Here is a 26,603-nt window from a genome sequence, read left to right on the forward strand (position 1 = left end):
GTTGCTTGTACTGCGCAAATGCCCAATGCTGTGCTTCTGTGGATCCATCCCTCCCACTGGTCTGCCTGCCTCCCTCCCGGTGCTGCAGGTCCCCTCCCACAGGGGACCACTGATGGCAAGGTGAGCTAAGCCTGCCCCTCCCGCCCCTGTGCACCTTGCGGATCCACCCCGGCTAATACACCAGATCCCATAGAAGCAGCACCACAAGCCTGGCAGTGTGCAAGTAGCCCAGACCAGGGCCACACCACTCCACAGTGAGTCCTGCCCCGAGAGAGGGGAAAATAAAGTACACACCAGTCTGACTGTGGCCCCAGCGGAGGGCTGGGGACAGACATCGGGTCTGACTGTGGCTCCGCCCACCAACACAAGTTACCCCAGACAGCACAGAGGAGGTGCCCTGCAGTTCCGCGCCACTCCAGGGACTATCCAAAATGATGAAATGGAAGAATTCTCCTCAAAAGAAACTCCAGGAAGTAGTGACAGCTAACGAATTGATCAAAAATGATTTAAGCAATATAACAGAGCATGAATTTAAAATAATAGTCATAAAATTAATTGCTTGGCTTGAAAAAAGTGTAGAAGACACCAGAGAATCTATTGCTACAGAGATCAAGGGACTCAGAAACAGGTGGAGCTAAAAAATGCTATAAATGAGTTGCAAGATAAAATAGAGGCGACCACAGCTCGTATTGAAGAGGCAGAGGAGAGAATAGGTGAATTAGAAACTAAAATTAGGGAAAAAAAGGAACCTGAGAAAAAGGTAAAAAAATCCAGGAGTATGAGGGGAGAATTAGATAACTAAGTGATGCAGTCAAACAGAAAAATATCTGTATAATACGGATTCCAGAGGAGGAAGAGAGAGAGAAAGGGGCTGAAGGTGTACTTGAACAAATCATAGCTGAGAACTTCCCTGATCTGGGGAAGGAAAAAGGCATTGAAATCCAAGAGGCACAGAGAACTCCCTTCAGATGTAACCTGAATCGATCTTCTACATGACATATCATAGTGAAACTGGCAAAATACAAGGATGAAGAGAAAATTCTGAAAATAGCTAAGGATAAATGCACTCTAACATATAAAGGGAGACTGATAAGACTAGTGACGGATCTATCTACTGAAACTTGGCAGGCCAGAGAGGAATGGCAGGAAATCTTCAATGTGATGAGCAGAAAAAAAATGCAGCTGAGAATCCTTTATCCAGCAAGTTGGTCATTTAGAATAGAAGGAGAGATAAAGGTCTTCCCAAACAAACAAAAACTGAAGGAATTCATCACCATTAAACCATCCCTACAAACGATCCTAAGGGGGATTCTGTGAGTGAAATGTTGCAAGGACCACAAAGTACCAGAGACATCACTACAAGCATGAAACCTTACAGATATCACAATGACTCTAAACCCGTATCTTTCAATAATAACACTGAATGTAAATGGACTAAATATTCCAACCAAAAGACATAGGGTATCAGAATGGATAAAAAAACAAGACCCATCTATTTGCTGTCTATAAGAGACTCATTGTAGACCTGAGGACACCTTCAGATTGAAAGTGAGGGGATGGAGAACTATCTATCATGCTACTGGAACTCAAAGCTGGAGTAGCCATACTTCTATCAGAAAAAGTAGACTTTAAATTAAAGGCTGTAACAAAAGATGAAGAAGGGCATTATATAATAATTATAGGGTCTATCCTTCAGGAAGAACTAACAATTATAAATGTCTATGCGCTGAATATGGAAGCCCCCAAATATATAAAACAATCACAAATATAAGCAACCTTATTGATTAGAATGTGGAAATTGCAGGGACTTTAATACTCCACTTACAACAATGGATAGATCATCTAGAAATAGGATCAATAAAGAAACAAGGGCCCTGAATGATACATTGGATCAGATGGACTTGACAGATCTATTTAGAACTCTGCATCCCAAAGCAACAGAATATACTTTTTTCTCGAGTGCACATGGAACATTCTCCAAGATAGATCACATTCTGGGTCACAAAACAGCCCTTCATAAATATATAAGAATTGAAATCATACCATGCACACTTTCAGACCACAATGCTATGAAGCTTGAAATCAACCACAGGAAAAAGTCTGGAAAACCTCCATAAGCATGGAGGTTAAAGAACACCCTACTAAAGAATGAATGGGTCAACCAGGCAATTAGAGAAGAAATTAAGAAATATATGGAAACAAATGAAATTGAAAAGACAACAATCCAAACGCTTTGGGATGCAGCGAAGGCAGTCCTGAGAGGAAAATACATTGCAATCCAGGCCTATCTCAAGAAACAAGAAAAATCCCAAATACAAAATCTAACAGCACACCTAAAGGAAATACAAGCAGAACAGCAAAGGCAGCCTAAACCCAGCAGAAGAAGAGAAATCATAAAGATCAGAGCAGAAATAAACAACATAGAATCTAAAAAAACTGTAGAGCAGATCAATGAAACCAAGAGTTGGTTTTTTGAAAAAATAAACAAAATTGATAAACCTCTAGCCAGGCTTCTCAAGAAGAAAAGGGAGATAAAATCATGAATGAAAATGGAATTATAACAACCAATCCCTCAGAAATATAAGCAATTATCAGGGAATACTATGAAAAATTATATGCCATCAAATTGGACAACCTGGAAGCAATGGACAAATTCCTAAACACCCACACACTCCCAAAACGCAAACAGGAAGAAATAGAAAGCTTGAGCAGAACCATAACCAGCGAAGAAATTGAATGAGTTATCAAAAATCTCCCAACAAATAAGAGTTCAGGACCAGATGGCTTCTGAGGAGAATTCTACCAGACATTTAAAGCAGAAATAATACCTATCCTTCTCAAGCTATTCCAAGAAATAGAAAGGGAAGGAAAACTTCCAGACTCAATCTATGAAGCCAGTGTTACTTTGATTCCTAAACCAGACAGAGACCCAGTAAAAAAAAGAGAACTACAGGCCAATATCCCTGATGAATATGGATGCAAAAATTCTCAATAAGATACTAGCAAATCGAATTCAACAGCATATAAAAAGAATTATTCACCATGATCAAGTGGGATTCATTCCTGGGATGCAGGGCTGGTTCAACATTTGCAGATCAATCAATGTGATACATCACATTAATAAAAGGAAAGAAAAGAACCATATGATCCTGTCAATCGATGCAGAAAAAGCATTTGACAAAAGTCAGCATCCTTTCTTAATAAAAACCCTCGAGAAAGTCAGGATAGAAGGAACGTACTTAAACATCATAAAAGCCATTTATGAAAAGCCCACAGCTAATTTCATCCTCAATGGGGAAAAACTGAGAGCTTTCTCCCTGAGATCAGGAACACGACAGGGATATCCACTCTCATCGCTGTTGTGTAACATAGTGTTGGAAGTTCTAGCATCAGCAATCACACAACAAAAGGAAATTAAAGGCATCAAAATTGGCAAAGATGAAGTTAAGCTTTCACTTTTTGCAGATGACATGATATTATACATGGAAAATCCGATAGACTCCACCAAAAGTCTGGTAGAACTGATACATGAATTCAGCAAAGTCACAGGATACAAAATCAATGTACAGAAATCAGTTGCATTCTTATACACTAATAATGAAGCAACAGAAAGACAAATAAAGAAACTGATCCCATTCACAATTGCACCAAGAAGCATAAAATACCTAGGAATAAATCTAACCAAAGATGTCAAAGATCTGTATGCTGAAAACTATAGAAAGCTTATGAAGGAAATTGAAGAAGATAGAAAGAAATGGAAAAACATGCCGTGCTTGTGGATTGGAAGAATAAATATTGTTAAAATGTCAATACGACCCAAAGCTATCTACACATTCAATGCAATCCCAATCAAAATTGCAATAGCATTCTTCTCGAAGCTAGAACAAGCAATCCTAAAATTTGTGTGGAACCACAAAAGACCCCGAATAGCCAAAGTAATTTTGAAGAAGAAGACCAAAGCAGGAGGCATCACAATCCCAGACTTTAGCCTCTACTACAAAGCTGTACTCATCAAGACAGCATGGTATTGGCACAAAAACAGACACATAGACCAATGGAAGAGAATAGAAACCCCAGAATTAGACCCACAAAATATGGCCAACTAATCTTTGACAAAGCAGGAAAGAACATCCAATGGAAAAAAGACAGTGTCTTTAACAAATGGTGCTGGGAGAACTAGACAGCAGCATGCAGAAGGATGAAACTAAACCACTTTCTTACACCATTCACAAAAACAAACTCAAAATGGATAAACGACCTGAATGTGAGACAGGAAACCATCAAAACCCTAGAGGAGAAAGCAGGGAAAAATCTCTCTTACCTCAGCCATAGCAATTTCTTACTTGACACATCCCCAAAGGCAAGGGCATTAAAAGCAAAAATGAACTATTGGGACCTCATGAAGATAAAAAGCTTCTGCATTACAAAGGAAACAATCAACAAAACTAAATGGCAACCAACGGAATGGGAAAAGATATTTGCAAATGACATATTGGACAAAGGGCTAGTATCCAAAATCTATAAAGAGCTCACCAAACTCCACACCCAGAAAAGAAATAATCCAGTGAAGAAATGGGCAGAAAACATGAATAGACACTTCTCTACAGAAGACATCCAGATGGCCAAGAGGCACATGAAAAGATGCTCAACGTCCCTTCTCATCAGGGAAATACAAATCCAAACCACACTCAGATACCACCTCACCCAAGTCAGAGTGGCTAAAATGAACAAATCAGGAGACTATAGATGCTGGAGAGGATGTGGAGAAACGGGAACCCTCTTGCACTGTTGGTCGGAATGCAAACTGGTGCAGCCGCGCTGGAAAACAGTGCGGAGGTTCCTCAAAAAATTAAAAATAGACCTACCCTATGACCCAGCAATAGCACTGCTAGGAATTTACCCAAGGGATACAGGAGTACTGATGCATAGGGGCACTTGTACCCCAATGTTTATAGTAGCAATTTCGACAAGAGCCAAATTATGGAAGGAGCCTAAATGTCTATCAACTGATGAATGGATAAAGAAATTGTGGTTTATATACACAATGGAATACTACCTGGCAATGAGAAAGAATGAAATATGGCCTTCTGTAGCAACGTGGATGGAACTGGAGAGTGTGATGCTAAGTGAAATAAGTCATACAGAGAAAGATACCATATGTTTTCACTCTTATGTGGATCCTGAGAAACTTAATAGAAGACAATGGAGGAAGGGAAGGAAAATAAAAAGAGGTTAGAGAGGGAGGGAGCCAAAACATAGGAGACTCTTAAGAACTGAGAACAAACTGAGGTTTGATGGGGCCTGGGAGGGAGGGTAGGGTGGGGGATGGGTATTGAGGAGGGCACCTGTTGGGATGAGCACTGGGTGTTGTATGGAAACCAATTTGACAATAAATTTCATATTTAAAAAAAAGGATATTATGTCCATTTTGTGGAAAAAATGGTCCATAGCTTTCAACAAATTCTTAAATAGGTTTTTAAACTAGAAAAGATTAAGAATCACTGTCTTAGAGGTTCAGTGGGAAAAGGAAGTCTTTACGAATTAGAGTAGATCATCTGGTATCCTAGATGATTGACTCTTAAGGAATGTGAGAGGAAAGGAGGAAGAGTATGGGGAGAGAAAAATTAAAGCATATGATTAATACAGAAACCTGTCTTCATAAAATCAATGTTAAAGTATAGGTATTATGTATTTTGAGGACTGTAGCAATCCAGGCTACATAGAAATCTGTGTAATAAACTATCTCATGATACAGATCAACTATATTTATGATCTTTATGGTTGTATATTATTTTTTTAGATCTTTTTTCCAGAGCCTCTGTGTGCTGGGTTACTGTATACTTCCCTTGACAGTGGCAATGCTGGTTTGTCGGTTGGTGCTTTTGGCCGAGCAAGGACCAATAAACTTCATGGTCCGGCTTTTTGTGGTGATCGTGATGTTTACATGGTCTATAGTAGGTAAGAATGTATTTATCTCTACAATGGCAAAACATACAAGTACAGGAGTTAAGAGATGAAGACCAGATGAGGAGCAATGTAACTCCTAAGTCATACATGGGTGATATGATTCTTGCCAGTGTCATCCATGGAACCCTCTTCTCTGAGTAGGCATTTGATAGGGGTGATGTCCACCTTATGCAGATTGGGTATCTAGAGTTTTGAGATGTGGATAGTCACATCCTTTTTTTAAAAATTATTAAATAATATATAGGATTGGGAATGGAGATTATACTAGACCTAGCTCAGTTCCTGGCATGTAGGAGGCATAGGTGACTTGAGAAATGACTTGGGACTTTTCCTGTGAAATTCATCATAATAAAAATAGTAGCTTGCATATACAGATTGCTTATTACAGACCAAGCACTGTTGTGAGTGCTATGTATGTATTATCTCACTTAACCCTCACAACAGCCCTAATAAATAAAAACTATATATATTGGTCCTTTTTTACAGATGAGGAACAGACACAGCGAGGTTAAACAACATGCCCTAGAACACATAACTAGTGAATAAGGGAATTAAGTTTAAAACCCAAGCAGATCTCACACCTCTTTAGAAGTGTACTATACGATCTCCCAGTATAGGTTGTTAGGTATCATTATATAGTACTTTTATGCTTCAGTAGAACATTCTGCTAAAGATTAGGAAGAGCCTGTAGCAGTGGCAGTGAATGCCAAGTGCTCATTAGTTTTGCCTTCCTAAAATTCTCTTAAAATTCTACATTCAGCTACAAGGTAGCTTCTTGTTTCATGGGATAGACAGACTGCTTAATATTTTTAAGTGCATTATCATGTCTTTGCTCTGGACCATGATTAAAATCCAAGAAGTAATCCAAAAGTAAGGTCCAAGAGTGATAGAATTGATACTGCAGAGACTGTATATTAAGTCGAGTGCTTTACCCATGGGAGAACTCCTCATTCCCTCACATAGAGTCTGATAATTTACCCTATATGTAGTTCTAAATACCCAGTGTCCAGGCTCATAGCAGTTCAGAAAGTAGAATCTTAGAAGGGAGAGAGGCTCCTGTAAACATTCCATTTTTTAATTCAGCAAGTATTTCTTAAGCACAAACTCTGTGTCAGGCATTGTGCTAACCATGGTCTCCATCCTCAGAGTTCATAACTTAGTGGAGCAGCCAGACATGTAAACACTTAAGGGCAATAGGCATCCAAGGTAGAAGACGGAAGTCTGTGCAGGGGATGGTGAGGACACAGAGGAGGTATGTGGGCAGATCTACCTGGGGTGGCAGGATAACAGATGGTTGTTCAGGAAAGATTTCCATGAAAGGTGGTCATTAATGAGTAACAAGATGAGTCTCCTTTCCTGGGTGGACAAGAGGGACAGCATCATAAAGAGCTGATAACCCAGCACAGCAGTATGAAGTCATTTGCCACAGGAGCAACTAACCTTAGACATCTTTGTAATAAGTCTACTCATCACAGTTCAGTAACTTCTGAGAAAAGAGTAGGAAACCCCTTTTAGAAAGATTTTCATGTAAAATGGTTGAAATCTTAATACTAGAAACTAGTAGCTCTCAACTGTCTGGGAAACTATGCTGCAGAATGCCTTTTTCTCTGAGGATATCAAATATAACTGAACTTTTAGTATAATTCTATGTTCCGTACTATGCCAAGCACATTCAAGTTTAGTAGATGTTAGTGGTTGTGACAATCTTATTATATTAAAGGTTCCATTTTGTTTTGTTTGTTTTGTTTAGCCTCTACAGCTTTTCTTGCCGATAGCCAGCCTCCAAACCGCAAAGCCCTCGCCATTTATCCTGTTTTCTTGTTCTATTTTGTCATCAGTTGGATGATTCTCACCTTCACTCCTCAGTAAATCAGGAAATGGAAATTAAAAACCAGTGAATTGAAAGCTCGTCTGAAAGATGCAATTTACCATTGAGCTTTGCCTCTGGCCCTCTTTTGTCTAATTTTGGAGATATTTTGAGATGAAAGGGGAGCCATAAAGCACCATCACCATTTATGTAAGGAACTGATGTTTGAAAGATTGTCCTTTTCCTCTTAATGTCATTTCTTGAAAATACATAGTATACACAGTATAGTGCTGCCTTAAGGCATGAGAGGGTCACTGTGGTCCATTTGAGTGACAACCAATGATTTGGAAAGCACATGTATACATCCTGCAAGTTGAGTAGAATTAGTAACTGTATTTTCAGTTTTGAGAATACCAGTTCAGGTGCAGCTCTTAAATACATTGCCTTATGACTATTAGAATATGCCTCTCTCTTCATAAATAAGAATCGATAGTCTGTATCCATTTCCTTTTATTTCTCTCTTAGGCTTAAAAAGGCAATGACAGAGGTTGGGAAGGGGGTTCATAACTGGGTAGGAGAAAACATGCATCATGCATCAACCAGTGTTCAGATTTTGACAGGGGAAAATTCTACACTTGTTGCTTTTTTAAAAAGCAAAGGACAGCTAAAGAATTGGCTTCTTTAGTCTTTCCATATAGTCACCTTTCTGCCATGCTTAACAGCACCTCAGTGACACTCTAATTTTTAATCTTACCCCCCTAGCTCTGAATATGCAAACTGTTCACAGTTACCATATATTACTCTAATTTTTAATCTTACCCCCCTAGCTCTGAATATGCAAACTGTTCACAGTTACCATATAATTTTCCTTTGGTTAAAGCTCTCTGTGGACCAGTGCTCGAACTTACCCAGGTGGAAGACCTCAGAAATTTAGATTGATAGGTCCTTCATGCATATTATCACGTGGGCACTTTCTTCTTAATAGTAGGAGGTAGTTTGGATACAGCATAGCTCTAAACAATTATTCTGCATAGTCTGGCCTCTAACTAGAAAGTAAAGCTAAATCAGAAGCCTGCACTTAACCATGTGAACATGGAGGGATTTAGTGTTCTGATGGCTGGTTCACAAAACAGCTAGATGCTTAGAGCATGACGTAGGATGAGTTGGGTTTACAGCTGTCACCTTTTCATAGTGGGCTTAGCAGTTTTTTCATTAGATGTGCTCGGATTGGGGAATAGCAATTTATTTTCTTGGTTTTAGACTTTATTTGTAAAGCTAATTAATTCTTCTTTAGACAAGTACTTTTTTTGCATGTGTGCACCTGCTTGTATTCTCAGCTATTTATACACACAAGTGTGAGGGCTTTTCAGGAAGCAGAGTGTCTGGAAAGGCTGATTTCTAAGCTAAACTGGGCTCCTTTCAGGTAATATGAGCTACTGCCTTCTATAAATTGCACATTGAAGAACTCTTAATAGACAAAAGATTAGGAGTCAGGCAGACACCATCCACTGTATATACAGTTACTTTTAAAGATAGGAATTTATTCCACATTTTTTCTTTATCATGGAATTTAAATATTTATTCATTTTGTATCTAAAGACTATCTACACATAGATATATAATTTTAAAAACGTATTTTCTCCATTCTCAGCTTAACTAAGAACAATACCAGGACAAATGTGTTCTTGGAGTGATATTAAATTACAGAGCGTTACAAAGTTGGTTCCCTCTGTCCCAGCCTTGTCCAGAGTTTTTGTTTATATCTTTATTTCAGCTTCCCTTCTAAATTTTAAAATAAATCTTGTGAGCACAAAGCCAATGTTTCAGTCTTGAAGTGGTAAAGAAAATATTTTGAAACTGGTTCTGACTGGTCCAAAAATATCATCCATCTCCATTGTCTGAAATGTTCTAACTTCTTACCAAAAACATCTCTCTTCCAAAGTTATTTCATACTCTGTCCCAATGGTTATAATGTAAAATTAAAAAAATAATCCTGTTTCTCAAAAGGGAATTATCTGCTGGATTTTATTCAGGCTAAATATTTTGGTCAGAAATTTTTAGGGCCACAACTGGAGTAGGGGTTGTGTGTGTGTGTGTGGGGGGGGGGGTTATACATATTGGGTGTTAAGGCAGCTTGTTCTGTCTATTAACCTGTTGCTCTTTGGTGACTTGAAGAATGGTTTTATTTGATTTAAATGAAAGTGGGTAAAATGGAGATTATCTTTCTTAAAATAAATGATCAGTTTTGTGGCATAAATTATATTTTCTTAATATATGAAAAAAAAGTGCATTGCTTTCTGTGGCAGAAGACCTGATTATCTGGAAGTTGTAACCCTCAACACAGCTTTCCCTGATTTGCTGCAAAGGCACATGGCTAATTATAGAAAGAAAGACTAGAATAGAAGGGGATTTTAACAAAGGAAAGCCTGTTCCAAGAATTGGGAAGTTTCATGCTTTAGATGAAACTCAAGTGTGTGAGCATCATTACCAAATGTGGTGGATCATTGCCAAGTGTGGTGCATCACTACTGTCGTGGCTTATCATTTGCTGCTCTTGCTTCTGAGATTGAGCCTCCACTGTCATATTCTTTAGCAATAGGAAGGGTAAAGACTGGATTTAATCTCTGTTCAGATTATAAAAACTCAACTGATGCAAATGTATTTGTGCCATGTAGTCGTAAATGTCAGTCATACCATTAATTTTCAAGTCTTTTGCATCATAAAAGGCTTATTACATGAATTCAATTGGATCTTTTTATTGTGATGGGGGTTTTGTTTTGTTGGGCAAGGTGGGCTTGTCACAGAGCATGGGACTGGTAAGCATTTAACTGTTTACTATATTTGTCTTTTTATAAAGTATTCCCCAGATGTGGTGAGAAGGTTAGCAAGCCTGTATTTGAAGATTTAATTGTATACTTCTTATAAGCTAAGTACTTACTGTACCTGGACTTCCTGTTTATTCCTGGAGATGAAAATGAAAATCTCCTGTCATTTGAAATCTTTGGGTAACATCAAATCATTGAAATTTATCTGAATGCTATCATGATATGATCAGACATCCATTGCATGCAGCTGTTTTATTCCAGGTAAAATACTGACATTGTTATTCTTTATTAGACTGTTAATTTCTGAGACAATTTGGATAGAAATAAATGTGTGAATGTTAATATATGTAAATTAGAAATACTTTTCTAGATTCTGTGGGCTTTTATTGAAAATAAAGAATTTCTAGTGATTTACTCAGGCCATAGGATGGCCAAATAATAATAATAACAGTAATATTACTACTAATAATGGTTAACATTTATTGGGCACTTACATTGTGCCAGGCAATATTCTATTTTTTTAAGAATTTTTTTATAACAGCTTTATTGAGATATACTTTACCATAAAATTCACCCTTTTAAAGTGTTATACAATTCAGTGATTTTTCAGTATTTTCACATAATTGTGTAATTATCACCACTCTCATCTGAGAACATTTTCATCACTTCACAGTAAAATCCCATATCCAGTAGCAGTCACTTCCTCTCCCACTTCTCCCCAGCCTCTGGCAATCACCAGTATGCGTTCTGTCTCCATGGATTTGGCCAGGCACTATCGTTAAATGCATTTTATATATCTCCTTTAATCCTTAACATAAAATGCTACAGCTCTTAGTTTACAAATAGAAAATTGGGTCACAGAAAAGTTAAGTAAATTGCCCAAGGGCACGCAGTAAATTGATTTAAAATAGGAAAACGTGGGGTGCCTGGGTGGCTCAGTCGGTTAAGCATCTGACTACTGCTCAGGTCATGATCTCATAGCTCATGAGTTCGAGCTCTATCTTAGGCTCAGTGCTGACAGCTCAGAGTCTGGAGCCTGCTATGGATTCTGTGTCCTTCTCTTTCTCTGCCCCTCCCCTCTTCACGCTCTGTCTCTCTGTCTCTCAAAAACTAAATCAACATTATAAAATTTTAAAAAATAAAGTAGGAAAACACCATAGATGGGAGCATAGTAGGACACAGTTTTGAATTGCATTGTTATGTACATGAAATGAATGTACCCCTTTCCCAGGGTATGCTCCCTGTCATTAACCATTATACCCTACAACTGACTAGAGATAGATAACTCATTCTTTTTTTCCCCTGAGTAATAGAACACTATGTTAGCATCTGAGAAAAACACAAGAGGAGGTGTACATTGGAGTTAGGTTTGCTGCCCCCTGCACCTTGAATCCCTTTTCTCTCCCTTCTCCCCACCAGCACACACACCCCTCCCCCAAATTCCCAAAGTCTTAAGAGTCAAACGGACTTCTGCCTCTTTCATTTTAAATCTTCCATAGGGATGTTTAATGCATCAAAATTTAACCTGTTTATTCAGGTGTTTATAGTCCTCAGATGCATCTAGTCACCTATAGTACCATTTATATTTCTAAGACTTCAGAAAGCAGTACTGTGAGAATAAAATCCTTTTTTATTTTGGTTAAACTAGGTGGGGAAAATAACAGTAAGGACATTGCCTTAATGAAGTCAGTGGTTCTGCCTGGTAGGACGTGGCCACATGCTGCTATTGCTCACTCTGTTCTCTTTATTTCAGAACTTTTTAAACTATGCCATCACTGCTGGTAATTTCTTGGTCCTCTTTAGTACTCCATTTCAATCCTGATCTTTCCTATAAATAATGAACCTGTGGAAATAATAAATCTGTAAAATGATTTGTGAATGTTAAATGTGCAAATAAAAACACTGGAAAAGGAGATTTTGTATGTGCATCTTCTTGTACTGAAAGATGCAGAGATATTTGCTGCATACTATTTTCAGATGTAATATATTGTCATCAGACAATATTGAATGCTGTATAGGATTGCACAGGCAGCAAGTTAGTAAGAGAAATCACAATTATTGAGCAAATAATATATACCAAGTTAATATTAGCTACTTTATAAACAGTATCTCTAATCACAACAGCCTTTTGAGGTTGGTGGTATTATCCTTATCTCAACATTTTGGAACCTGGGAACTTGGGAAGGTTAAATAAACTGCCTAAAGTCACAGCACAACCAGGGTTCAAACTCTGGTTTTATGACTCCATAGTCTTCTATATTGGTTCTTTGCCATCATACCTACCCACTTAAGCCGCATCAATCAGGTACCTTAATAACATGGTGAGAAACTGGGTTTTCACACATCTTCTGGGAACTATACCTGTTTCTGCTTTCAGTTTGCAATCTACTTGGATAAACTGAACTCACCATCCCTACACACTAATAGTTGAAATGCATGTGGTTCTTAATTTTGGTGCCACATAAGATCTCAGAATGAGCAGTATGAACAGGAATACATCTATGACATATTGGGAGAATTTGTATCATCCAAGATGGGGGTGGGGTGTAGCATTCCAGATGGTAGAGAATACTTATGAACAAAGGTGAGATAGCAGGCAAGTCTAAAGCCATCTGTGTGCACATGTGCAAGTGTGTCACATTGTCCTGTACATAATCACAATGCTTTGTGAAATTTTTCTAGCTGCCTTTATTTCACTTTGCAAGGTAGATAAAGCTTCTAAGCTTATACCTAAGGAAATAGGCTCAGATAAGTGAAGTGATAGGCCTTGAATCATAAAGCCAGTCTCAAGAACACAATTGGAAAGTTGTTCTTCATGTTAATATTGATCCTTTTCTAATGATAACTCACATACTGAAGTGAATTCAACTGACTTTGGAAAATAAAGTTGGTTGGATAAGATGAGACCAAATTATTGAGGGTAGATACTGAAAAGTCATGAGTAGGTCATACTGTGGTAGGAAATAGGATGTTTTCAAAAGTTCTGGAGCAGGGGAGTTTTTTGAAGAAAGTTACTTTAATGGAATAAATGACCTTGAAAACTTGGATTGTGAGTAGGGCAGAGAAGAAAGGAATGCCAGTATATTTCTAACCACGGGCCTTGAAGAATGGTATGTGTTTGAGAATAGGTACTGAGTTTGACCATCAAAGCAATCATATCCTAAAGACAACTGGAAATACAAGTGAATTGTAAAAATCATAGCTAGGAATGTAAATTTGATCTTGTAGATGTGATGCATGTTGAGAGAATGTATTGTTTCAGTCTTGTTGACAAGTGTAGTTGCTGAAGGGAAGGCCTGATTAAGAATCAGAAAGATGAGAAGGAAGAAATGGAACTATTACTTATGTGCCACAGATTTCTACATGCTACCTTCATATTACACTAACCTTTTGAGGGAATTTCCTTCATTCTTACAGAGGAAGAAGCAGTTTGGATTCAGTAAGTGGCAAAGTTGGAATGTGAACACAGCTCCATCTTAACTCAAAAGTGTGTGCACTTCCTGCTATGCTCTGCTACCCTTACAGAAAGTTTTATACTCTGAAAGCCTAAGAATGAGTGTCTTGCACAAAGTAGGTGTTCAGGAAATGTGTTGAATTAGTTAAAAGAAAAATAGTAAATAGGTATTACATGCTGAGTGTGGGGGCATGATGAGAAATAAGAATTGAAAGAATATATTTGGCTAGAAGGCTGTGGTAATTCGATTGCATTAGTGTCTCAATATTTTACCCCCCTCTGAAGCCCTGCCCTTTGCCATGTGACTTTGAAGTTCTTCTCAGTAAAAGGCAGAACCTATTCCCCACCTCTTCTTTCTCGGTGGTCCTTATAGCTTGCTTTGCCTAATAAAATCTGGCAAAAGTAATGGTGTGACCCTGCAACCTGAGGCTTTGTGTGTTTTTATTTATCTCTCATTTCTCTGCCATATCTGTGAGAACATGCCTGAATTAGCCTGCTGGACATACAGAACATAGCCCAGTCATCCCAGCCTTAGCTATTCCAGATTAGCCCAACACCAACTGACTGTCAGACAAATAAGTGAGCCTTCTAAGAGTAGAAGAACTGCCCAGCTGTAGCCAACGTAAGTTGTCAATCTGCAGATTCAAGAACTAAATAAATACTTATTGTTTTAATCTACTAAATTTTGAGTGGTTAGATATGCAGCATTATAGTGGCGGTAGATAACTGGATACAAAAGCCATTCTTAATTTTCTTTTTAGGTTTCCAAAGTTATTAGAAGCTTGAGGCACTGAGTATTTGTTTCTTATTTGTAGAGTCATATCAAGCACAGAATATTAGAGATGAAAGGAATCTTAGAGATAGTTGATCCCATTTACTCATTTTACCAGTGAAAAGCTGAGGGTCAGAGAGGGAAGATTACTTATCCAATGCTAATGGAAGGAACCAGAATAAAACTTAGTTTTCTTCAAGTCCACTGCTCTTTATATGATATAACACAGTAGAGTAGCTGAAAGTGTCATAACCTAATGCAAAAAAAAAAATCAACACTTTGTCACTGCACATATGTAACAGTGAAAAAAGGAGATGCTTATAAGAAAGAGTGATAGGCTGCAAGGAATAGGGTTTATTAAGGGAGTAACTACCCAAAGAAGATGAAAAGGACTGTGATTCTGAACATAGTTGGTAGATTAGCTTTGGAGAAAGTAGAGAAACCTCTTGTGAGGTGAAAATGAAGACTGAGTGGTTAGATAGATACATTAATAATTAAATGTTACACCTCAACAAGTTTGTTGACTGTTATATTATGCTAGATATTGAAGATTCAAAACTGCCTCAGGGGAGTGATAGCACCAAGATGGTGGCAGAGGTTATTCCTAACTTCGCTGCCCTTCACAAGAACAACTAACAACTATTCAAGAACAAGACACCACTGAGAGAATCCTAAAACATAGGGGTGAGGCTGAAGCACCCCACTGTACCACAAAGACCAAGACAGATGGAATTAGAAGGGCAAGAGAAGTAGCTACATGTTGATGACATCGCTCCTCCTCCATTCCAGCACAATACCATGTGGAGACATCTCTCCTAAGCTTCTAGTTACTCCAGTGGGACAAGATAACCCAGGGGAGGCAATCATCCCATCCAGCATGGTAGGTTGCTCTGCAGGAGCCCCTGCTCTGTTCTCACACCAAGGGGATTGTAAGGAAATTTATGGGGCTCAACCACTGGGAATCTGATGGAGAAGGGAGACGCTTGCAACAACCAGCACATGGATCTTGGCAGACCAAATTCATACCTACAATGCCCATGTAGTCCCAACTAGCAGATTTGCTCATCTGCAAAACCAAGTTGGGCATAGACTCTGACTAGGGAACTTGATGGGGTGCAGATGTTCCTGATTCAGATCCTCAAATGAGATATACTGGACATAGAACCCATGTTGCCTATACCGAGGCAAGTAACTGAATCACAGGTCCACCTACTATGGAAGGTCTCTCAGCCCCATCCAACCAAAAGGGCTGGCAACAATCCCTGGAAGCTGTGCTGGCTCAGTGGTGATTGAGCTGAGAGGCAAGTAGAACTGATCACCCCCAGAGCAAATCCAGTACTGGGCATGGAGCATTCATGGATTAATTCATAGCCAAAGCTCAGGGTAGCTCCTAGCTCCTTCCAACCAAAGAGACTGGGAAATTGACAGTAGACTGGAGTTCCCCTACTCCCAGCCAGGTAAGAGAGCTGAGACCTAGCACCCCACTTGCTGTGAAGAGTGTCTTCTGGTCTCATCTGACCAGAAAAGCTGGGACAACTCCTGGAAGCTGTGTTGCTCAGCAGTACTTGAGCCAAAAGGTCGGCAAAGCCAATAGTTTTCAGAGGAAAGACAGTGGCCATGTTCTATCGGGGAATTGGGGTATAAGTTGGTTTAAGGCCACAAAGAGCTTTATTGCCTTTAGAGGTGCTTCTGCTGTGCCAAGGCAAGGACTCTAATTCATAGCCCTGCTTATCACTTAATACAGCCCTCAGTCCATCCAACCAGAGGACCTAACCAGAGCACACAGTTGCATAGCCCATTCAACAACCCTATATATAGTAGCACTTGAAAAGAGACCACAGCTGATGGCTCACCCCATCTGCAAAGCAAACTAGTGGCCTTGGAAGACCGTGGCAGAGTAGGAGGACTCTAGCTGATGAAGGTCCCACAAACACAACTATATAACTATTAAATCATCCTAAATACACCACAAATTTACTTGAAGACTGACAGAGAAAAATACACAACTAAGGGAGAAAGAGGCCACATTGGAGAAGGTAGGATGTGTGAAGACGTGGTTAGGGGAGAAACCGATTATGAGTGCTGAGAGAGGAGAGAGCCATGGTCACAGAGAAGGAACAGAAACAGAAGGGCACACAGGGAAACACACACAAGAAGAAAGTTTCCCCAAAGCCACTGGCTGGGAAAACAAGAGGGGTGAATTTCTTGAGTTCTTGCAACAAGCAGGGCTTCAAGCCAAGAGTTTTAAAGGTCAGTAGGCTTGGCTAAGATAGTGCCCACTGGACACTGCCCTGCTCCTAGAGAGAAGATGGGCAAACAACCCAGGGGCAGACAGCATGGAAACAGAAATCTGAACAATGCCTGGGGCACACAGGGAGAGATTATTTGCTCTGGGACCTGTCACTGAGAGGCAGTTTTCACCAAGATACCTCTAGGAAAAAAAAGGAGTTGGCGGGCGCCATTTCCCTCCTTCATCCCTCAGCATAAACACAGAGCCACCTGCTCGATGCAGGACACTGCAGACACAGGCCCCAAATCCCTGCACTCTGGTGGAACTGCCCTTTTTAGTCATGCTAGCCTAAGTGGGGCCCTTGCCCAGAACACCAGCACAAACCCCTGCTCACACATTTTCCAACCAGAGATTTCTTCAGGGTCTCAGTTCTACTGGAAGAAGTTTGGGGTCTCATTTCACAAGCAGAGCAGAGCACACATAGTTAAAACCACATTCACACCAAGGACCAAACACTGTCTACTATAGGCAAGGAAAGACACCTGAAGGATAGAGCAGCTAAAACACAATAGAGAGCATGCAACACACACAACAGACATTCCATGAAGCACCAGCCCTGGGCACTACATGACCTCTTCTTAATAAAGCCACTACTTTCAGAAGCAGGAAACATAACTGGCTTTTCTAACTGGCAGATACTTAGACAAAATGCAAAGATAGAGGAATTTAGCCTAAACGAAAGAACAAGATAAGGCCTTGGACAGAGATCTAAGCAAAACCAATATAAGTAACATGTCTAATGGGTAATTTAAAGCAACAATCATAAAGGTGCTCCCTAGGCTTGAGAAATGAATAAAAGACATCAGTGAGATCTTTACCACAGAGATAAAAGAGTTGAAAAAGAGTCAGAGATGAAGAATGCAATAAAGGAGATTGGAAACATGCTTGATGCAATGAAAAGCAGGCTGGAAGAAGCAAAGGAAAAACAGTGACCTAGAAGACAAAATAATGAAAAACAATGAAGCTGAAAAATAAGAAATAAGAAAATAACAGACTCTTAAAGAGCAAATTTAGGGCTGCTGGAGGGGAGGTGGGTGGGAGGATGGGTTAAATGGGTAATAGTCATTTAGGAGAGCACTTGTGATGAACACTGGGTGTTATATATCAGTGACAAATCGCTAAATTCTACGCCTGAAACTAATTATGTGTTAACTAACTGGAACAGAAATAAAAATCTGAAATAAAAAAATAAGAAAATACATGGAAACAAATGAAAATAAAAACAAAATGGTTCAAAAATTTTGGATGCAGCGATAAGATGGAAGTATACAGCACTATAGGCCTACCTTAAGAAGCAAGAAAAATCTCAAATAAATAACCTAACCTTACACCTAAAGGAGCTAGAAAAAGAACAATAAATGAGGCCAAAAGATAACAGAAGGAAAGAAATAATATAGATTAGAGAAGAAATAAAAGATATAGAAACTAAAAGAAACAAATTAGTAAAATCAGGAGCTAGTTTTTTGGAAAAAAAATGATAAAATTGGTAATCATCTAGCCAAACTTATCGAAAAGAAAAGAGAAAGGACCCAAATAGGTAAAATCACAAATGAGTGACAAGAAACAACAAACAGTACAGAAATACAAATAATTCTAAAAGAATATTATGAAAAACTATATAACAACAAATTGGACAACCTAAAACAAATGGATAAGTTCCTAGAAACACATAAACTGCTAAAACAGGAAGAAATACAAAACTTGAACAGACTAATCACCAGCAAAAAACAAAAAAATTGAAACAATAATCAAAAACTTCCAACAAACCAAAGTCCCAGGCCAGATGGCTTCATAAGGCCAATTCCACCAAATATTTAAAAAAGAGTTAATACCTATTCTCAAAGTACTCCAAAAAATAGAAAAGGAAGTAATACTTCCAAATTCACTTTATGAGGTCAGCATTACCCTGATGCCAAAACCAGATAAAAAGTCCACTGAAAAAGAGTACTATGGGCCAAATAGCCCTAATGAACATGGATGCAAAAAATCTCAAGAAAATGCTAGCAAAACGAATCCAACAATACATCAAAAATTTATGCACCATGATCAAATGAGATTTATTCCTGAGTTGCAAGGGTGGTTCAATATTTGCAAATGAATCAATGTGATATACCACATAAAAGAGAAAGGATAAGAACCATATGATCATTTCAATTGATGCAGAAAAAGCATTTGACAAAATACAACATCCATCCATGATAAAAAAAAAAACCCTCAACAAAGTATGTTTAGAGGGAGCATACCTCAACATAATAAAGCCCATATACAAAAAACCCACAGCTAATATCATCAGTGGGGAAAAATGGAGAGCTCTTCCTCTACAGTCAGGAACAAGGCATGGATGTCCAATGTCACCACTGTTATTTAACATAGTATTGGAAGCCCTAGCCATACCAATCAGAAAACAAAAATAAATAAAAGGCATCCAAATAGACAAGGAGGAAGTAAAATTTTCACAATTTGCGCATGACATGATATTCTATATAGAAAACCCGAAGACTACCAAAAAATTGCTAGAAATGAAACACGAATTCAGTAATGTCCCAGAATACAAAATCAACATACAGAAATCGGTTGCATTTCTATACACCAATAATGAAGCAGTAGAATGAGAATTTAAGGAATCAATCCCATTACAATTGCACTAGAAACAATAAGATATATAGGAATAAACCTAACCAAAGAGGTGAAAGAACTATACTCTGAAAACTACAAAACATTGAGGAAAAAATTCAAGATGACAGAAAGAAATGGACATTTCATACTCACAGATTGGAAGAACAAATATTAAAATATCTACATTACCAAAAGCAATCTACACATTTAATATCAAAATACCAATAGCATTTTTCACAGAGCTAGAACAAACAATCCCAAAATTTGTATGGAACCACAAAAGACCCCAAATAGCCAAAGGAATTGTGAAAAGCAAAGCAAAGCTGAAGGTATCATAATTCTGAACTTTAAGTTATATTACAAAGATGTAGTGATCAAATCAGTAAGGTACTGACACAAAAATACACACGTAGATCAATAGAACAGAGTAAAAAAATCAGAAATGAACCCACAAATATATGGTCAATTAATCTTCAACAAACAGGGAAAGAATATCCAATGCAAAAAAAGACAGTCTCTTCAACAAATAGTGTGGGAAAAACTGGACAGCAACTTGCAAAAGAATAAAACTGGACCACTTTCTTACACCATACACAAAAATAAATTCAAAATGAATTAAAGACCTATGTGAGACATGAACCATAATAATCTTAGAGGACAGCACAGTCAGTAACCTTTTTGACATTGACCATAGCAACTTCATTCTAGATATGTCTCCTGAGGCAAGGAAAACAAAAATAAAAATAAACTATGGGGGCCACATCAAAATAAAACATTTCTGCACAGCAAAGGAAATAATCAACAAAACTAAAAGGCAACCTACAAAATGGGAGGAGATATTTGCAAATGACATATCTGATAAAGGAATAGTACCCAAAATATATAAAGAACTTATAAAACTCAATACCCTAAAAGCAAATAATCCAATTAAAAATAGGCAGAAGAAATGAATGGACATTCCCCAAAGAAGATATCTAGATGGCCAATAGACAAATGAAAAGATGCTCAACATCAGGGAAATACAAATCAAAAGTACAATGAGATATCACCTCACACCAGTCTGAATGCTTAAAATCAACACAAGAAACAACAGGTGCTGGTGAGGATGTGAAGAAAGGGGAACCCTCTTACACTGTTGGTGAGAATGCAAAGTCGTGTAGTCACTCTGTAAAACAATATGGAAGCTACTCAAAAAGTTAAAAATAGAACCACCCTACAATCCAGCAATTGCAGTACTAGGTGGTTACCCACAGAATACAAAAATGCTAATTAAAAATGATACATGAGCTCTGATATTTATAGCAGTACCTTCAGCAACAACCAAATTACAGAAAAAGCCCAAATGTCCATTGACTGATGAATGGATAAAGAATATGTCATATACATATATATATATATATATATATATATATATATATAATGGAATATTACTCAGACATAAAAAGGAATGAAATCTTGCCACTTGCAACGATATGGATGGAGCTAGAAAGTATTATGTTAGACAAAATACGTCAGTCAGAGAAATACAAATACCACATGATTTCACTAATTTTGAATTTAAGAAAAAAAAAGAAATGAGCAAAGGGAAAATAAAGAGGGAGAGATGGGAACCATGAAACAGACTCTTAACTATAGACAACAAACTGATGGTTACCAGAGGACAGGTGGGTAGGGAAATGGGTTAAGTGGGTGATTGGGATTAAGGAGTGCACTTGTCATGATGAGCACCTGGTGTTGTGTGGAAGTGCTAGTCACTATATTGTGCAAATAAAACTAATATTACACTGTTAACTCTCTGGAATTTAAAGAAAAAAGAAAAAACTAGTGGGTTCAGCTAACCAGGAAATTCAGTGCACAGTCTGGCCTGATTCTGATCCCCAGACATCATGCTGCACAGTCTCTGGTACCTGTCCTACTGTCTTTCCAGGTCAGGCAAGCTAATTCATAGCCCCACTAACCACTGAATATATTACCAAGTCCTGACTATCTAGTAAGCCTAAGCAGAGAATCCGGGCCCATCCTGCAGAATCACTTACACAGGTAGCCAAGTCACAAGTCCTATCAAACTGTTCTTAGGCCATGGCTCCCCTCCCACTCCCCTCCTCAGAGATCAAACTGTTGCCTCACTTAAAAAACAACAACAACAACAACAACAACAACAACAACAAAAACCACATCATAATAGCAGGTTCTACCTGCCCAAGGACATTACCAGCAGACATACCCAGAAGTCAAATCTGAGCTGCCTGATAAAGTACTGTCTCTGCCAATATAAACCTATAAAATCTGGAAGAGGAACCTGATTACTGAAATGCAGATACTAATGTAATAAATTAAGGATCACAAAAAAATCAGGTAAATGTGACACCACCAAAGGAAACTAATGAAGATCTAATAACTGGCCCTAACGAAATGGAGATCAATGAACTGTCAGGCAAAAAATTCAGAGTAAACCTCCTAAGAAATTTTAGTAAACAACAAGAAAACACAGATAAGTAAATAAAGTTAGGAAAACAATGCATAAAGAAAACAAGTTTGACAAGAAAATACGAACCATCAGAAAAAGAAACCCCAGAAATCCCAAAGTTGAAAACTATAATAAATAAAATGAAGAATTCAATAGTTTCATAAGAAGACTCAAACATGCAGAAGAAAAAGTCAATTACCTAGACAAGAAGATATTGGAAATTTCTGAATCTGAGGAGCAAAAGGAAAAAAGAATGACAAAAGGAAAGTCTATGTGTTGGGTGCCTGGGTGGCTCAGTCAGTTTAGCGTCTGACTCTTGATTTCAGCTCAGGTCATGATCTCAAGGTTTCTGAGATCTAGTCCAGCATCAGGCTGTCAGTGCAGAGCCTGCTTGGGATTCCCTCTCTCCCTCTCCCTCTTCCCCTCCCCCGATTCATGCTCTCTGTTTCTAAAAATAAATAAATAAACATTTAAAAAAAGAAAGTCTTGGTTATGGGACACAATGAATAGAAACAATGTTCTCATTATGAAATTTCCAGAAGGAGAAGAGAAAGAGACAAAGTATATTTAAAGTAATAATGGCTGAAAGTTTCCTGAACCTGGAGTGAGAAATAAAAATCCAAAAACATGAGGCCCAGAAGACCCCAAATAGATTGAATCTGAATGACACCAAGAAGCACTAACTTAAAAAGTCAAATACAAAGAAGGAGTTTTAAGAACAGCAAAGAAAAGAGAGATTATATACAAAGAAAATTAGATGAGGTAACCATTGGATTTCTCAAACTTTACAGGCCAGGACAGAATGGTATAACATATTTAAAGTATTTAAAGAAAATGCCTGACAACCAATAATTCTATACCTGACAAAGCTGTTCTTCAGAAACAAAGGAAGGATAATGACTTTTTCAAACAAACAAAAGCTGAGGGAGCTCATTACCACCACTCCTACCTTTCAAGAAATGCTAAAGGTTGTTATCAGAATGGAATTAAAGCATGCTAATTAACATTATGAAAAACAGAGGTGCCTGGGTGACTCGGTTAAGTGTCCAACTTCAGCTCAGGTCATGATTGAGGTTTGTGGGTTCAAATCCTGCGTCGTGTTCTGTGCTGACAGCTCAGAGCCTGGAACCTGCTTCATATTCTGTGTCTCCCTTCTCTCTCTGCCCCTTCTTCACTCATGCTCTGTTTTTCTCTCTCAAAAATAAATAAACATTAAAAAATTTTTTAAAAATTAAAAATTAGTGTAAATCTTACTGGTAATAGTAAATATATAGTCATAGTTAAATTCTGCAATATGGCAATAGTATTGCATAATTCACTTACAATTCTAGTTTGAAAATTAAAAATGAATGTATAAAAATAATCATAACTACAATAATTATTAGTTACACAGTATAAAAAACATGTAAAGAGGAGTTAAGATGGAGGGATAGTATGGGGACCTGTCCCTGAAACACAATTAGATCAGCATTAAACCATTTTGAACATCTAGGAAATTGATCTGAAGATTAACGCAACAACTTGCATAATTTGAGCCACAGATCTTGGCAGGTACACAGTGCAGAGAGGTGGCTTGGGGGAAAGAAAGTGGCAGTACCACAGAAGGTAGGGAGTCATTTTCAGAGAGGACAGAGAGAGGAAGAGAAAGGGGGAGAGAGTGTAGCACATCGGGATTGCACAAGAAAAGCACTCCCCCTGAAAGTAGTTGGAGAGAAAGAGAGATAGAAAGGGTGAAACACTCACAGGGAACTGGACAAGAAATTTGTTCCCCAAACCATGGGACAGGGAAAAATGAGAGGGTTTCAATACCGCCAGTTTTCTATAACAGTGGAGCTCAGAGTCTGAAGTTTTGGACCTTAGTGTCTGGCAGTGCTCTGGTGAGGAAGCAGGGCTAATCCCTGGGAGCAGGCAGCAAGGTCCAAGGAGCCCTTGTGCCACATGGGGAGAAGCAGTTCCCCTGATTGGAGTTGCATTTGGTAAGAGGCAGTATAGCCTCTGTGCCCGCAAAAGTCTTGACAGACACCAGAGAGCTGCCACATTTATTGATACTGGAACAAAGACACCAGCTGAGTGCAACAAAACCTGGTGTCAGCTGTGTGCTATGATTTACCATAAACTCTGAGCCTTTGTCACAGTGGGAATGCAGAAATGTCTTGTGGGACAAGTTGGTACCCGGTCATTGCTCGGGGAGACCTTCCACCAGAAGATCAGTGCAGGTCCAAGCCACAGGGATCTCTAAATTGTGGGGTTTTGAAACCAGTCCCATCAGATAAAACTCTGGCAGGAGGAGGGAGGCACTGTCTGGAAGGCAGGCAGCTTGGACACTGGGAGGGTAAAGGTGGAGAGTGGACAGAAGCTTGAGACAAAGGAGGGGTGATTGATCATATGACTGTGAGGGTGTTAGGGTGAAGGCATTTTCACTTCTACCCCACCCACACAGATAATCCCCAGAGAACTAAGTAGTGCCACCAAGTGGAGAAAAGAGCCATTACAACATGCCCTGCTTAACTATGCCCTTAGGCACTGCCCCCCCACCAAGACCAATCCCTTTCACCCACGTAGTCTATGGAGTGTAGTGTGCTGCAAACTTTCAGGTCTGGGAGAAACTGGATCTAGCTTTATTTGGGTTTCATTTTATTTGCTTCTTCGTTTGTTCATTTTCTTTGCTTCTGTTTTTATGTTGCTTTCCCTTTATTTTCTTTTTCTTTCTAGATACAGAAATAGCAATTTTTTATTCAATTTTATTTTCTTTTCTTTTTTTTAATTTTTTAGTATTATGTTTATTTATTTTGAGAGAGAGAGAGAGAGAGAGTGGGGGAGAGGCAGAGAGAGAGGGAGACAGAACCCAAAGCAGGCTCCAGGCTCTGAACTATCAGCACAGAGCCCGATGCAAGGCTCTAACCCAAGAGTGTGAGATTATGACCTAAGCCCAAGTTGGATGCTCAACCGACTGAGCCACCCAGGTGCCCCTCTTTTATTCTATTTTATTACTTAAAAAATATTTTTTAGTTTAAAAATTTTTAGTTTAAAATTTTTTCTCCTTTCAACAAATAATCCAGTGAAGAAATGGGCCAAAGACATGTATAGACACTTCTCCAAGGAAGACATCCAGATGGCCAACCGACACATGAAAAAATGCTCAGCATCACTTATCATCCAGGAAACCACACTGAGATACCACCTCACATCTGTCAGAATGGCTAACATTAACAACTCAAGCAACAACAGATATTGGTGAGGATTTGGAGAAAGAGGATCTCTTTTGCACTGCTGGTGGGAATGCAAACTGGTACAGCCAACTCTGGAAAACAGTATGGAGGTTCCTCAAAAAATTAAAACTAGAACTACACTCTGACCCAGCAATTGCACTACTATTTATCCGAGGGATACAGGTATGCTGTTTTGAAGGGACACATGCACTCCAATGATTATAGCAGCACTATCAACAATAACCAAAGTATGGAAAGAGCCCAAATGTCCATCGATTTTTGAATGGATAAAGAAGATGTGGTATATATATATACAATGGAGTATTACTCGGCAATCAAAAAGAATGAAATCTTGCCATTTGCAACTACATGGATGGAACTGGAGGGTATTATGTTAAGTGAAATTAGTCAGTCAGAGAAAGACAAAAATCATATGACTTCACTCATATGAGGACTTTAAGAGACAAAACATGAACATAAGGGAAGGGAAACAAAAATAATATAAAAACAGGGAGGGGGACAAAACAGAAGAGACTCATAAATATGGAGAACAAACTGAGGGTTGCTGGAGGGGGTGTGGGAGGGGAAATGGGCTAAATGGGCAAAGGGCATTAAGGAATCTACTCCTGAAATCATTGTTTCACTATATGCTAACTAATTTGGATGTAAATTTTAAAAAATAAAAAATTAAATTAAAGAAAAAAATTTTTCCTCCTTTCTATCAAGATTCTCTCAACAAGCAGACCAAAACGTCTAGGATCTAGCTTCCTTTATTTGATTTTTTTCTTTTGGTATTAATTTTTTAATTTTTATTTTTTATTTCATTTTGTTATTATTTTTTCTTACTCCAAAATGATGAGACAGGGAAATTTAGCTAAGAAGAAAGAACAGGAAGAAATGACAGCCAGGGATTTAATCAACACAGATATAAATAAGATGTCTGAACTAGAATTTAAAACCACAGTTGTAAGAATACTAAATGGGTTGAAAAAAAAAACATAGAAGACACCAGAGAATCCCTTTCTGCAGAAATAAAAGACCTAAAAGGATGCCTGGGAGGCTCAATCAGTTAAGCATCTGACACTTGATTTTGGCTCAGGTCATGATCTTGGGGTTCATGAGTTTGAGCCCTGCATTGAGCTCTGTGGTGGCAGCACAGAGTCTGCTTGGTATTCTTTCTCCCACTCTTCATCTCTC

The 26,603-nt window shown here is 38.4% G+C and overlaps 1 protein-coding gene across 1 annotated transcript in view; it reads left to right on the forward strand.

Moving 5' to 3' along the window:
* The window catches only part of YIPF6 (Yip1 domain family member 6), a 28,464-nt gene extending 17,505 nt beyond the window's left edge, over window positions 1–10,959 (forward strand). Inside the window, exons 6-7 of the mRNA XM_030304804.1 lie at window positions 5,801–5,958; window positions 7,718–10,959. Of these exons, the coding sequence (XP_030160664.1) occupies window positions 5,801–5,958; window positions 7,718–7,836 (277 nt within the window). The 3' untranslated portion in view covers window positions 7,837–10,959. The remainder of the gene's footprint in view (window positions 1–5,800; window positions 5,959–7,717) is intronic.
* The last annotated feature ends 15,644 nt before the right edge of the window (window positions 10,960–26,603 follow it).

Source organism: Lynx canadensis, chromosome X (assembly GCF_007474595.2).
Source record: "Lynx canadensis isolate LIC74 chromosome X, mLynCan4.pri.v2, whole genome shotgun sequence".
Lineage (NCBI taxonomy): Eukaryota > Metazoa > Chordata > Mammalia > Carnivora > Felidae > Lynx > Lynx canadensis.